This window comes from Rhamphochromis longiceps, linkage group LG7 (genome assembly GCF_057381845.1).
Source record: "Rhamphochromis longiceps isolate RC_006_pf linkage group LG7, R_longiceps_female_GT1.1, whole genome shotgun sequence".
In the NCBI taxonomy this organism is placed as follows: Eukaryota; Metazoa; Chordata; class Actinopteri; order Cichliformes; family Cichlidae; genus Rhamphochromis; species Rhamphochromis longiceps.
In genome coordinates, this window is record NC_140563.1 from 64,568,897 (window position 1) to 64,584,911 (window position 16,015).

The 16,015-nt window shown below is 39.4% G+C and overlaps 1 protein-coding gene across 3 annotated transcripts in view; it reads left to right on the plus strand.

Moving 5' to 3' along the window:
• Positions 1–16,015, plus strand: part of LOC146666687 (growth hormone-regulated TBC protein 1) — a 63,969-nt gene that overhangs the window by 11,487 nt on the left and 36,467 nt on the right. For all 3 annotated transcript variants that reach the window (XM_085414815.1, XM_085414816.1, XM_085414817.1), the window contains exons 8-10: positions 1,002–1,116; positions 1,272–1,389; positions 9,030–9,142. In XM_085414815.1, the coding sequence (XP_085270941.1) occupies positions 1,002–1,116; positions 1,272–1,389; positions 9,030–9,142 (346 nt within the window). The remainder of the gene's footprint in view (positions 1–1,001; positions 1,117–1,271; positions 1,390–9,029; positions 9,143–16,015) is intronic.

Consider the following 16,015-nt stretch of genomic DNA (forward strand, 5'->3'; position numbering starts at 1 on the left):
CTTAATGCTCTGCTTTTCTACCGTGTAGCTGCGTCAATTTCCGTTCGTCACTTGCTCTTTCTGTGCAGCATGCCTTCGTGGCCTGGTTGTATTTTGCAGACTGCAGTGCTTTGTTGGAGGTTGTTGAAGTAGCTCGGGTTTTAAGTCGTCATCTGAGGCTTATGCACAGCTCTTGTTCTCTTGTTGTTGCTGTAAACCATGGCCTATGCCGGCCGCTGTGGGCTTTGGGGGGGCTTTTTTGTCTTTTTTTTTTTTTTTTTTTTAATCAATATACATGAGTTTACCAATTTAAAAAAAAAAAAAAAAAGAATTCATTATTTAGATGACTAATGAACTACAAATAACATCAACAAGGTCTTGTTTTCCCTACAAAAGTATACTTATTCAAATTAGTCTCGCTCTGTATTTTCCTGTGTCATCCACACTCCACCTGCAGTGACTCTATGTTCCATTAGTGTGGCCAGCCTCAGTTTGAGAACCACCATAAATTTATTCACTGATACCATTTGTGCTGATTAATTGTCTCTGAAGGCAAAACACACACACACACCAGGGGTTTATTGTAGGCAGTTTTTTCCTCTCCAAACAGAAGAAGCCTATTAGAGATCAGGGGTCAGCATTTCCTTTGTAGTAGAGCTGTTCATCAGAGTCGAGGCAAACCAGCTGTAAACAGATTTTTGTACTTGTGCTGCACACACCAGACCTGAGCACACACAGCCAGGAGGCATCTTGAATGCCACACTGTCATAAAATAACCAGAGTGTGTGTTCTTTCTTAAAGTATATAGTTACAGGAAAACACCAAAAAAGCCTTTGCAAGGTTGCGTAGTTTGATTTGATATACCTTTATTAGTCCCACAAGGGGAAATTTCCTTGTATGACTGTTATCATTTTATGTAGTGGAAGGATTTTTCAGTAAGGAAATTGGCAATCAGTACTAAAGGGTCATGCCAAATCAGTCCTTCCTGATTTTTTTTTTTTTTTTTTCCATCCTCCCTTCAGGAGTCAGTGGGAATCTTGTCAGTCCACTTTGTGATGCCGTGGTTCCTGACCCTTTTCACTTCCCTGCCCTGCTGGGACTCTGTTCTGGCTGTCTGGGATCTCATCATTCTACACGGTGGGTGCACAGTCACAGAACTTCACTTGGGTAACTGGCTGCTGGCCTGCAGATTTCAGTAAAGATGACAGTAAAAGTGATCTTCTAATCTAATTCTGGGCACAAAAGCAAAAACTGCTAAAATGTTAAACTACTGCTCTAACTTCTTCCCACAGGCTTGTCAGCTGTCTTCCGTACCGCTCTGACCATTGTTGAGCTCTTGGAGCCCCGACTAATGGACCTGAAGGATGAAGGAGCAATATTACCCCTGCTGTTAAGAGTACCTGTTGATGTGTAAGTAAAATGAGACTTGAGCTTGAGCTTTCTGAATGCTCTGCTGTTGTAGCATTAGTGCACAGTTATCCTTCTATTTCTGACATCTATCATTGTCACATGTCTTTAACTTTCATGCATTAATATTTTCCCAGACCACCCTCATGCTTGAGCTGCATGGGTACAATGTGCTGCACATTTCTCAGAGCCAAGGGCTCAGTTTTTAGGCACTAAATAAAACTCCAGGCAGCTCATGAATATCAATCAGCTCATCAGACTGGACATGTTTGACATCAAGCATTCCAGGAAAAATAGAGTGTTAGTGTTTTGGCGAGGTTGTTTTCGTCCATGTCTGGATTAAACATCCTTTCTGCTAAATTAGTTTCTTCAATGGCAGCCCATGGTGCTTTTGGTTGAAGCCCTCTGTCTGTCTCTCACTATGCTGAATATAAACGTCACATGCCGACGGACATGTTTTGTTGACATGGAGCTGTAGTTATGGAAACTCAGCAGGGTCACTGGGTTTGTGTATACAGTCTGTCTGTGAGAGACGTGCAGCTGCACAGTGAATATTAAAATTCAGTTTATCATATTTGTTTTAATAGATAAGCTCCCTTCAGCTACTTGAATTCTACCCTCCTGTGTGCTTCTCATTGTAGACAGGTGACACTGTGTGGACCCAAGGTTGTTTACCTTGGACAAAGATCTGTAAAGTAGACCCTGGACAAATGGAGGCAACGCAGCCAAGTAGTTTCTATAAGTGTAACTGTGTCACAGGTAGTGATAAAGCACTTTATCATGAGCCAGAGATGGAGCATATGTACTAGATACGCACGAGTGACTTGCAAAGTAGATTAGAAAGGACCAAATATGCAGGACTATTGAGTGTAACAGCTTAATAACTGTTTAATCATGCTGTACTTGTAACATTTATAGCTAACTTACATTCCGCTTAAAAAAGCAATCAGTTGTGTTTTCTTTTATGTTACAAGGAAAGAAACAGAACATTTCGATCCATCTGTGAACCTCTTCTGCAGTTTGTAAAAGCATGCATCAAGGGCAGCACTGACAGGCCCGTTTTGTTCTAGCCCTGGCGTTCAGTGGGCAGCCTGCCATCACGTCACATTGAGAAGTCCTTGTTGCCTGCTTGGCATCATTGCAGAAGCTTGGTCAGAAGTCAACACTAAGTGGTCCGGCTGTCTCCCAGGGCAGGATCTCCTTACAGTGGGAAGATACTGCTGAAGAAAGAGTGAAAGGGGGCAAGTGGGGAAAGGAAAAGGGATGAATGGGGGGTCAGAGAGGGAAATGGCTTGGGAGAGATGGTACAGTTTTTTTTAATTTTTTCTATTTATTTATTAATTTTTTTTTTGGGGGGGGGGGGGGAAGAGAGGGACAAAAATGAAGGAGGAGAGGGGCTGAGACCTTCAACCTCTCCTTAATTTTCTTTAAGCTTCTCAGCTCTTCTGCTCTGTGAATGGTATAAATGGGTGTTGTCATGCAGCCACATAGGCCATTCTGATTAATGAGCGGTTGAGAGGCTCATCCATCTCATGTGACTGTCTGTCTACACTTGGCTGTCAGTCAGCTGTCATCTCAGACATAGGCTATAATAATGACTCCAAACACAGCCTATATCACCAGTCAAGGAGCAGCTTCTGTATTTCATACCGGTACATTATTTTTCTTTCTTTCATTTAAACTTTTGCTATTTGTTTTTCAAGGGACTCTTAGAACCACTTCTCATTATTCTTTCTTTTCATTCACATTTTTAAAAATCTCAGGTGATTACAGATTAAAATGAGATATCACATTCTTATGCATCAATATGTATAAGCTGTTAAAACTCTTGAATTACTCACAGCTGTTCTGCATGTACAGGGAGTGCAGAATTATTAGGCAAATGAGTATTTTGTCCTCATCATCCTCTTCATGCATGTTGTCTTACTCCAAGCTGTATAGGCTCGAAAGCCTACTACCAATTAAGCATATTAGGTGATGTGCATCGCTGTAATGAGAAGGGGTGTGGTCTAATGACATCTACACCCTATATCAAGTGTGCATAATTATTAGGCAACGTCCTTTCCTTTGGCAAAATGGGTCAAAAGAAGGACTTGACAGGCTCAGAAAAGTCAAAAATAGTGAGATATCTTGCAGAGGGATGCAGCAGTCTCAAAATTGCAAAGCTTCTGAAGCGTGATCATCGAACAATCAAGCGTTTCATTCAAAATAGTCAACAGGGTTGCAAGAAGCGTGTGGAAAAACCAAGGCGCAAAATAACTGCCCATGAACTGAGAAAAGTCAAGCGTGCAGCTGCCAACATGCCACTTGCCACCAGTTTGGCCATATTTCAGAGCTGCAACATCACTGGAGTGCCCAAAAGCACAAGGTGTGCAATACTCAGAGACATGGCCAAGGTAAGAAAGGCTGAAAGACGACCACCACTGAACAAGACACACAAGCTGAAACGTCAAGACTGGGCCAAGAAATATCTCAAGACTGGTTTTTCTAAGGTTTTATGGACTGATGAAATGAGAGTGAGTCTTGATGGGCCAGATGGATGGGCCCGTGGCTGGATTGGTAAAGGGCAGAGAGCTCCAGTCCGACTCAGACGCCAGCAAGGTGGAGGTGGAGTACTGGTTTGGGCTGGTATCATCAAAGATGAGCTTGTGGGGCCTTTTCGGGTTGAGGATGGAGTCAAGCTCAACTCCCAGTCCTACTGCCAGTTTCTGGAAGACACCTTCTTCAAGCAGTGGTACAGGAAGAAGTCTGCATCCTTCAAGAAAAACATGATTCTCATGCAGGACAATGCTCCATCACACGCGTCCAAGTACTCCACAGCGTGGCTGGCAAGAAAGGGTATAAAAGAAGAAAAACTAATGACATGGCCTCCTTGTTCACCTGATCTGAACCCCATTGAGAACCTGTGGTCCATCATCAAATGTGAGATTTACAAGGAGGGGAAACAGTACACCTCTCTGAACAGTGTCTGGGAGGCTGTGGTTGCTGCTGCACGCAATGTTGATGGTGAACAGATCAAAACACTGACAGGATCCATGGATGGCAGGCTTTTGAGTGTCCTTGCAAAGAAAGGTGGCTATATTGGTCGCTGATTTGTTTTTGTTTTGTTTTTGAATGTCAGAAACGTATATTTGTGAATGTGGAGATGTTATATTGGTTTCTGGTAAAAATAAATAATTGAAATGGGTATATATTTGTTTTTTGTTAAGTTGCCTAATAATTATGCACAGTAATAGTCACCTGCACACACAGATATCCCCCTAAAATAGCTAAAACTAAAAACTACTTCCAAAGACATTCAGCTTTGATATTAATGAGTTTTTTGGGTTCATTGAGAACATGGTTGTTGTTCAATAATAAAACTATTCCTCAAAAATACAACTTGCCTAATAATTCTGCACTCCCTATAAGTCCTAATTTAGCTCTTAACTCTTTAATTTGATTTGCATCTGTGATCCAGGTATGTGAGTTTAATAGATGTTTTTCTCACTTTTCTTTATTTTTCTGTTCTTTAAAAAGATTTGCATAGTAAGTTAGTCAGCAGCTTATGGAAAATTGTTTTTCAATTATCTACCCTAAAATTGTATTACTGAGCTCCAGTTGAATTCATTAGCGTACTTTTTCTTTGATATTATAAAAATCTATTTTCTTTATCAACCTAAAATGGATTAGAATTTTTTTTTAAACTCTAGTATGTACTTTTGGCTGCCCCTTTAGTTCCAATTGGTTGGCACAGCAGCTGGATACACATGTTTTGATTTGGCACAGATTTTCCACCAGATGCTTTTCCTGACACAACCCTCCCTATTTTTAGGCTTGCGACCAGCACTAGGAATACATTAGCTTGTGACCCCCTGAGGCTGGGTTTAATGACATTCTCCCTTATTGTTAGCTGTTAGCTGCCACGTGTCTTGAACACAGTATTTGTTATGATTATGCTCATCGCTAGGATTTTATCGATAATGATCAATATTCTCATTAATATTGTTGGTATAAACAAAACAACATAATGGTGATGATGGCTCTTTAAAAAAAAAAAAAGATATATGTACCTTTTGTTTACAAGACCTGTTAAATGTATACAGGCTATAGCAGTCTGTCAGCATAAAGCTGGCACCTTAAAAACAGCATAAAGAACTTGCAGATTGGCAACTTCAGCAAATAAATTAAAAAAGCAATAACTAGATTTTAAGCTAAGTGAAATTGGTCAGAATGCACTACACCAAAAACCTCCTTTTGATTGGTCACCTTTGTTTGCCTGGAAGACGCTAACTTGTTTGCAAACACTCACCACCTACTCGTTTTAAGTTTCACTGCTGCTTAAAGTACAACCCAAACTGGAAATGAAGAATGTTCACCTTCAAGTTAAAAGCTGTGCGGACTTATTTCAACGGCCGGTTTTCGATTTGCATTTGCTTTTGTTTTTGGTTTTTTTTCTCAGTTTCAGTACTACTTGGTAAGACGTTTGCAAGTGTTTGCAAACAAGTAATCCTCCATGTGAACTATTTGCAGTACTAAAATGAGCTCCATTGCGCTTCATGTCATGAAAACTCTGGAATCGTGTCCTGTAGCGTTCAAGTTTGTGCAACCCCCACACACCCAGCTCACGCAATTCCTACCGCTTGGAGTCACTGCCACCCTCTACTGCACAGAACACCAAGGCAGATTGCACAGAGACTTCCTTGTGTGGTGTAATATGTGTTGATGAGGGGAAATAAAATAGTGCTGCCTAAAATTCACACTTTTCCAGTTGTAAAAGGCCTGCATGACACACAAATTCACATATTAGTTTTTCAAACGCGCGTTTCAAAAAAACGTTTTGCATGAATTTAGAAAAAAAAATAGCCAGGAGGTTGCTGTTTAACTACCTGCTGTGGCTGAGTAAAACACGTGTTCTGGGTGGAGCAACTGAAAAGATTCTTTGTCTACTCGTGTGTGTTTGATAAACATTTCAGGCTTTTTAACCTCAAAGGTTTTAATTGAACTTTCAAAACAAGAGTTCTTATCTTTAAAAAGACATTATCTGTCACTCCACCTTGGTTGTTTCCATTATGTCATTTCTTTGTTGTGTGGGTGTGTGTCAGCCAGAGAGAAGCCTGCTGTGCACTGTCCAGCTCTGAAATGTTTTCACTCTAATCTTTTTTTTTTTTTTTTTTTTTTTTTTTTTTGGTTTGTTTTTTTCTTTATTTTGCGGGGCGGGGATTGATTTTTATGTCTGCCCACTAACAAGCTGTTACCTAAGCTGTTACTGCCACAAACTACAGACATATTTTGTTAATTATTTTTATGAGTGTTGTTATCTTGACTTGAGGTCGAGTCAGCCTCATATTTAGCTGGAGTCAGGAGGCTGCACTATAGAACCTCTGATAAAGCAGCCAGATGCACTGCATTGCTTTTAAATAGTTTTTTCCAGAGGCTGCTGGCAAACCTATTCAGTGCTTATTCAGTATGTTGCTTTTAGGTGCATTTGGAGAGCACAGCATGTAGAGACACAGTAAAACATATAAAACTCTTCAAGTTAAAAGTTACTTATTTGTAGGTTTATAGTCTTCATTTTCAAATAAAATTGGCTTGAATTTACTTTGTTTTTGTTTTAAATTTTGTTTCAAATCACCTTGAAACTTTCACTACCCCTCCGACTCATTTACCGCTTTCTTTCAGTAGCTACTTTTCATTGTGCCGTCTTCAATATCTCCTGTGCAGAGTCCTGTCTCTGTGCTTCCCCCTCTGCACCCCCTCCCACTCACTTCCCATACACAGCATTCTTAGCCACCAGTACGATCTCTTTCTTTTTTGTTTACCCCCTCCTTCGTCAATTCCCATAAAACAGTGTGGGTTATCCCTCCTCCCCTGTGTTCTCATTTTCTTTTCTGCAACCCCCTTTCCTCTCCTATGCGTTCTTTCATTCATTCATTTATCCACACTGCCACTCTAGTTCAGCTGGAGGGGTTGACACATCATTTGTTTATTTCACAGTGACAAGGGTGGCTTACAAAAAAGTCTCTGCTGCATTCACACTGAGGGTTGCTCAGTTGCTCTTAGTGAATCAAACTTTTTAAAATACTTTCTTAGAAACCTGATACAAAAAATGTCTGGGATTGATCAGCCTTGTGCTGTGTCGTATCGAGCATGTTTGCTCTTTGAGAAATTCAGTCTATGAGAGAAAGTTGACAGAAACGTCTCGGTGGTTTCTTTAAAAGATCTAACACCATCTGGTATATACTTTGAACTACTTTAAAAGTACGTTAATTCCTTTTTTTTTAAAAAACAACAAAAAAACAACCTTATTGTATATTTCTACCATATTGATAATTCGTTGCGATGCGTTGTATTGTAAAGAGTTATTAGGTACTGTAATGAATTTTCTTTCCTTTCCCGAATCTCTCCCTGTGGTAATAGAGCTGAAAACGTCTGTTGGTGAAAGTGCTCTGGTCAGTGACCTCCTCTTAACCACACCTTCACAATAGACCATTGAAGTTAGTTTGATGTAGATCACATGTTATTTCCAAAGCCATGTCTTATGTCTTTCACTTTCACTGTGTTCCTCTTAAACACTGAAGTTCAGCGATGATCTTTAGCTTTGAGAGTTTGTAAGTAAAGTGGATGTGGATACAACTTCAGATCATTTCAAATTATACCACTATAGTAATTCTTTGTCCAACTAAAGAACTCTTATCTAACTTACGAACTTGAGCGGGCAAAGTTTCAGTAAAAGCAATACTGGTCTGCTCTGTTTGTTTCTTTAGTGGTGCAAGCTTCCGGAGGATTATGGTTTATTTAGTTTTGTAAGTAAAGTTTTGTGACAATTGAAAGAACCGTTCTGCATCTCTTGCCTGGTCTTCATAAACTGGAACGTTTTTGTGTGCCGTGTATGTTTATGGCATCAGTTTGGTTTGGTGAGGAAGGATTTCTGCTCATCATACATCAGCAGCACATCACCGGCTCTGAAACGTTTGCTTGATCTTTTAATGAGCTGACAAAAACCCAGATCCATCAGAATTCTGCCTCATTCATCTATCTTCTTCCCACTCATTTCACTCAATTTTCATTTTCCGGAAAGTGCTCTGGCTGTTATGTGCAGCCATCTGTCATTCTATGCTGGGACATGGCTGAACCTTGTGATCTATCCCAATTCCAGTTAAAAATGGTTTTTAACTAAAATTTCTCGTCTGCTTTTCGAGTGAACTGAAGATCAATATGTGTATTAGGACTCTGTGTTAAGTACATATTGAAGTCGGGTTTATTTATGCTAGATGTTCTTAAAGCTGATTCCCCGAAGCATAAATCATTCATACAGATAAGTTATTCTTTATCCAAGATCCAGTTTTTACTTTACAAATCTGTATGTTACAGATGATCTGCCTCTAACACAGATGCCATTTGCAGTGAACTCTGGGGCTAGCCTGACACTTTCTTTCTCACCTATCAATCATCTTCTCAGTTACTGTTAATTTCAGTTTTTTTTTTTTTAAAAGCTGGAAGCAATAAACCCAAATTAAATTATAGAAACCATACCATATCGAATCCATTTGAATAACTTTGGATGCAATTGTAAGCAGATTGAATACTACATCAGAAGTTGCATTATCATATGTCCACTTTATTTTCATAGTAATGTGTCCTGTACTGTCTCTTAATCAAAGGGCCCAGTATACTGTGTTGGTTCCTGCCCTGTGGAATACAGAGGTCCAAGACTGGGAGCTTAAATGCATGAACAGCCTGGAGCTGGATGAAAGCCACAATGAACCAAAAGCAGGTACTCATGCACTCACAACCAGAACATGTTTTGTTAGGCAGAAACTTACAAAGCAGAGGGACACTTTGGGGCACTCCGCAAATAGCCTTTCAAATTCTTGTAACTCATTCATCACTTAACCTTTAGTGGCACACATGCTGATCCTGTTACTTACACACACACACACACACACACACACACGCACACACACACTTTATTCACAAACCTGTTTGTGAGAACTCTGCTACAACAGGGTGAAAACAGTTGCCCCTTGTTCACCTCAGTCCCTTTTTTCCTACAGTTTACCGCTTTATAAATGTTAAACTGCTTGTTAGGTTTTTGTCTCCTACTGAAGGGCTTTTGAATGTCTGTTGTTTTGCTGGTTGCCACAAACAAATCAAAATATTTAGCTTTTATGGAAATGTTCAAATTAAAGTAAATATATATGCTGGTAAGGCACACTCTGACTCTGGGTGTCAGTTGACATCTTATAGAAACTGATTTAAAAAAAAAAAAGGCTTCTCATGTGTGCATGCGTGTGTCAGTTCAGCTGTCCCTGGTATAACTGAACATAACAAAGGAGCTTATCTCTTTTGAAGGTTGTTCAGGTATCACCTCCACAAGACATGGAAACCCCTCACCACTGGAGTCTCATCTTCGCAAAAGACTGTTAAGAGTGTGTGTGTGTGTGTGTATTTGGGGTGCATCCTGACAGACTCAGAAAGGCTAAGAGATGAGTCACATGTTGGTGGCTGCAGGGCTGTTTGTCAGTGTAGTGGGGAAAGCAGAAAGAAGGGCAAGTGCGTGCGTGCGTGCGTGTGTGAGAGAGAGTCAGGATGAGTCATCCTTATTTGCCAGCCTGTCTGACTGTCTAGCCCTGAAGACAACAGGGGGGGGGGGAAATGAGCTGATTCATTTACTGCCTCTGACAGAATCCAACAGTCTGTTTCTTTTACATTTTCACTCACTCTGTCTGCCAGTGACGCTTAAGAATAATCAGAATGTCATTACACATTTCTTGATGTGTGGTCCACACTCTCATTAGCATTTCAGCCTCTTGAATCTTGAAACAAAGTGCCTCAGCTTTAGAACATTATTCATTTTGGAAAATAGATCTGTTCATGAAGCAAGACTTAGACATAACTTACAGTCAACCTGAACTTCCCATAACAGTCTGCCACAGTCACAAAAAACGTTCTTCGGCCCAAGAAGATCAAATTATCCTCCATCAACAAGTACATCCCCACAGAGCACTAATCGCAGCATCAAGAAGTCATACTGGTATTACATGAAAAAGCCAAAGACAATAAGACATATTAAACCCACAAAAGAATTGTGGCAAGTTTTCCATAATCTGCCTGCCACATACCCGAAACTATGCTCGGAGAACATTGATTAAAAAAATTGAAAATGAACTTTGGCTAAAATGGAGAAGTTACAAAATACTAAATTAGAAAGATTTAGCAAGTAACTGTCTGATTTTAAAACTTTGCAGCTGGCTACAACAAAAGATAAAACGCCTTTTAATAAATTATTATAAAAAGAAAATTGAAAGTGTCTATTGAGTAAATGTCAAATTTTTAATGGCTAATGTTAACATGTGTACCAGATAAGTTAACATTTGTTCAGTGGTGGGTTTAAAAAATCAGTTTCTCAATTCAAATGGACTTTAATCCAATATCCATTCAATAAATCCTGAAAACATTTTTTTAATATAAATGCATTTTGCAAGAAACGTCCCGATCTCAGCTAAAACCTCACAAGACCATTTCAACAACCTAAACAGATAAAACACCAAATGATTAAAGCACAGGTAAGCACATACACGGACACGCCATCTGGTGCTGAAAGCCGACATCTCGCAGAATCTGAAACTGTAGGTTTCATCTCTCTTCGATCAAAGTTCGCTGAACCAGCAACAAAAGACCAAAACTATGCTTCACCTTTGGAAAACATTGGTGTGAATTCTGTCCTGCTACCACCACGATAAAATCTTCCTTCATGCTCTCTCTCAGTGTACGTCAAGGCCAAAATCCACATGTTAAGTTGTGGTTGATTCGTGGTTTTCTTCATTTTTTGATCTACTGCAGCATATTTTCAGTGGGGTTATATGCCATAAAAGACCAGGCCAGGAAAATCTCCTAAATATTTTTCTGTGTTTTATCCTGAGTTACATTGACACAATGGCATCTGCTGTTATGCTCTGAAGTGTCAGCTTTATTTTTATACCAAGATGGTTTACACAGTAATTGTGATTTTTGTAAAATAATTTGTCAGTTTCCACATGAAATTGTCCTCTTGTATGTGCATGCGTGTGCATGCGTGTGTCGTACCATGAATTAGGACTGGGCGATATATCGAGTTTTTAAATATATCGATATATTTTCATACGAGATAAGAGATGTGACAATATCGTTTATATCGATATGTTACATTATAATTATACTTGTGGGACCGCAAGTTTACCTCTCTTTCATCCACTTTTGTCTCTACGCTGCGTTACTCTGCCTCGCCTCTCTCCTTCACTGAACACAACTCTCCCTCCCGCATCGCTTCACCTGCAGGTAACGACAAGATGGACCCGGCAGTTATCAAAGAGGAGCTGGTCGGTAAAAAGAAAACATTTGGAGATTACTATTTTAGTGCTGCAGCGTTACTCTCGTATTGTGGAAATGACAGTCTTCACTAGTGTGGATAGTTACAAAGCTTTCTTCGTTATGAATGAGCATACATGTTTTTATTGAATATTTGAAGAACCAGCAAAAAAACCAAACTCTTGTAGAGGACATAAAGTCAGAGATAGAAACGACAAGGACCAGGTGCATCTAGTACAGGTAGAGCTGCTGCAAAAGCATTAGCAGCACGTGCTGCCTCCGATGTGAAAGGACCTTTTATGCTGCGCACTGTGACTCACAGCCATGGTCCCAGGTCAGCCCTGACTTTGTGTTAAACTAATCCTAAAGTAATAATGGTATTTCTAACCACTGATATACCACAACTTTATCCTTTCAACAGCTGCTGAAAGTTAGGGCACCTAGCTTCTATCGGATGTTACATAGAGATCCTCCAGCTTCAAACTGTATTACCCTTCAAGGACCTGCAGTCAAAAAAGCGCCCCTCCAACAGCCAAACCCATCTGTTCTCTGATTGGATAGTTAAATTTGACCAATGTCATGTCAATCACAATCAGATGAAAGGAAGAAAAACAGGGTCAAAATTCGTACTTGTAACTTGAAACTTGAGTGCAGAGTTTCACACGTATTTTTTGGCTAAGTCCACACACAAATTCTTTTTACACACACAAATTCTTTTTACACATGCAAATCCTGATTTACAAGTACAAAATATTTATGACCACAATTTTATGGCGTTATTTTTGTGCCACTATTCTGAGCGCACGTAAAAAAAAATTGCAAGTGTTGCATTTTGAGGAGAAATTTATTTTGAGCGAAGAAAAGCTAAATTTTAGTGAACAAAATTCATTGCTGCCTGCAAATTTCAGTGTTTGCTCGCAATGTGTTGCTCGCGCTCTCAACATTTCTGCCCATGCGCGCTCAACTCTTTCTCTATTTGTGAACAGGCATCTCCGAAAACGTTAGAGCACTTATGCAAATATGTGATGTCTTGATGAATCGAGCAGATATTAGAAGTTTACACAGCACCATTCTCGCATGAAAATATCTTAAAAGTTTATTTTGTGACCCAGAAAGAGTAATATTTCAAACTCCGCCACTCTGCGTTCCTCCGCCACTGCCTCATTTGAGTTTGAGACGAAATGCATTCTTGAATGTTGCATTTCGTCATTGAAATAAATTTTTTGCACGCAGCAATGACTTTTGTTCACTCAAATTTAGCTTTTCTTCGCTCAAAATAAATTTCTCCTCAAAATGCAACACTTGCACCTGCAAATTTTTTTTTTACGTGCACTCAGAATAGTGGCACAAAAATAACGCCATACAATTTGAGCCCATACAATGGTGGCAAACAGAGGAAGTCACGTAAGATTTGCGCATGCATGGTATCGATCGGGTTTCCGGTACGGATCGGGTAGCGACAAGGACCACAAATGGCACCTGTAAGAGACGTGGTTACAAAGAGGATGTCAAATTCCAGGCTGTCAGTCACGCAGTAGAACTTGGGAACAGAGCAGCTGTGAAATCTGTCTGTCTTTGTTATTATGCTCGGCGTCTTTTAATTTACATTTTGACTGCGCAATTGTGAGCGTTTTGTTATGCACAAAAACAACATTGTTTTAATTTATTTATCCAGAATTATTATTATTTATTAAATGCTCATAATTTATTTCTGAGTAATTTTTTCATGTACATTTGCGCTGTATGTTAATAAAAGTGCCTATGTGAGATCTGGGGCGACCGTGGCTCAGGGGGTTGGGAAGCATATCTGTAACCGGAAGGTCGCCGGTTTCGATCCCCAGGCTCTCTGTCCTGGTCGTTGTCTCCTTGGGCAAGACACTTTACCCTACCGCCTACTGGTGTTGGCCAGAGGGGCCGATGGCGCGATATGGCAGCCTCGCTTCTGTCAGTCTGCCCCAGGGCAGCTGTAGCTGCCTCCACCAGTATGTGAATGTGAGAGTGAATGAATAATGTCATTGTAAAGCGCTTTGGGTGCCTTGAAAAGCGCTATATAAATCCAATCTATTATTATTATTATTATTATTATTATTATTATTATTATTATTATTATTATTATTATTATTATTATTATTATTATTATCTGGGACACAGCTTTGACTAAGAACTCTTTTTGTTCTTACTTTATGGCTTTAAAAAAATATCGAGATATATATCGGATATCGCCATCCAGCTAAAGAATATCGGGATATGAATTTTAGGCCATATCGCCCAGCCCTACCATGAATATCCAGATTGGTTCAAGAAGGAATTTCTTTTCTTAGTTTTTTTTGTTTTGTTTTTTAATAAAGGTAGGTTTTACTGTAATCAAAGCCCCAAATGCTGATGCTCAAGATTCTTGACTAGCAAAATACTGTGGCATTAGAGCGCAGGATTGACAGAGAGATGGACCTTTGTACAGCTTTTTTGACATTTCATTAAAAACCATGTGATTCATGATTAACAAAAATAATTCCATTAATCATCAACTATGATCTGTGCCATTTCTCACCAAGTTCATGTCATATTGGAAATGCAGTTTTCTTTGAAGCCACTTCAAGCTCATTGTTTTTAAAAGTGGTAATGTATATATAAAATCTTTAATTACAACCTCTGTTATTTACAATTATAACTGCATAGCATATTAATGAGCATTTTTCATGGGAAAAAATGTATATCCTGTGACCATAGGGGCCTTGGGGTCACGTCCAAAAGCAGGCTGAGTCAGCATAATCTGAAGTCACTCAATTCTCCCTTTATTGCTGAGTCAAGCTGAGAAGCACTGAGAACGCATAGATGTTGTTCTGTCCCTATCCTGGCCCCTCTTAGACCTTTCTGCTTTCTGTCCTCTTCCTGTCCTTCTCTGCTCTTCTATTATTCTCCTTTTTTATTAGGTTCTCTGTTGCCCTCTTTTCACCCTTCAGTCCTCTGCTGCACTTCATCATTTCTCCTTTCCTCTTTGTGCTGTACTTCCATTTCCTCTCTTGCCCTCATATGTCTCTTTCCTTTTTCTTTTCTTTTTTTTCTTTTTCCCACACCTCCCCTGGTGTAGTAGCAGATGCCAGTGTCCTGTTCTCCTCAGCAGGCTCCCATGATACCTACGCTGTTTTCTTCCTGTCCGCCTGCTTCTTGAGCCTCAGTGCAGTGACTCAGCATTCATTTTATTCAGTGCCCCCAAACTGTTTCCTCCAACCAGTGCTGTGTATCCTGCATACATTTGAATTTAAATACTGTCATATAATGTAATACCCATTTTGGAACGCTGAATGATTCAGTTATTAACTACCATTAAAATTACCACATCAATGACTAGGAGAGGGTAAGGAATGTTATTAGTTGAGAATAGCAGAGGTTTGCTGCAAACCTGTATAACATAACATAGTCTACTGGCTCATCCAGCAGTGTCTAGGAAAGTTTTGTTAATATCAAACCTTCGAGTTCAAATTCTATAATTGCACTAATTTTACCTTTTTCTTTTTCTTTTTTTTTCTTAATGTCAAAGGTGTATTAGCCACTGTTTTATAGATCTCTTTGGTATTAGTTAATTTCTTTTCTATTCATATTAATCATTTATAACATCCAGCACTACAAACAGTTTTACATTTTTGACCCAGATGAAAGTGGGGTTTTGGGGGGTTATTTTTAAGGCAATCATACTGTTATCATTTTATTTGGTGAATTTTGTGTCCATCTGTTCTCTAAATCTGTTTTATCCCCTTTTCACACCATTTTTGACCTTGACTCTTTGTCCATCTGTTATTTGGCTCCTGCGGACACACTGCAGTAGTTTATGTATATTAGCGTGTGTGTGGGGGGGGGGGTGTTTGTGTGTGTATGTGTGGCTAGACTGCGTCAGAATCTATTCAGGATCATTTAGTGAAAACTGTAACGGCACCATTTCCTCCCTCTCTGTGCTTCCTTGGTTTATGATAAATGATTCAGGCACACAATACTACCTTTGCAACTTGGTGTATTACATTTTTTATGCTTTTGCTGTCATTTCTGCTAAAGAGAGCGTAACAAGGGAGTAAGACAATATAAAACAAGTATGATTCTTTCACAGCTCATAGACCTTAGCAGAACATTCTCTTAGGGTAGAGGGGTTTAAAATTAGTCTGTTTAAATAGTTGAAAATAGTCTGTGTTGGAACAAGCTAGCAAAAAATAAATGGCCTCAGAACTGGAATGACCACACACAAACAATGACAAGAGAGGTGCTTTTTTTTTTTGTTTGTTTGTTTGTTTGTTTTTTTGTGTCAGAGTCC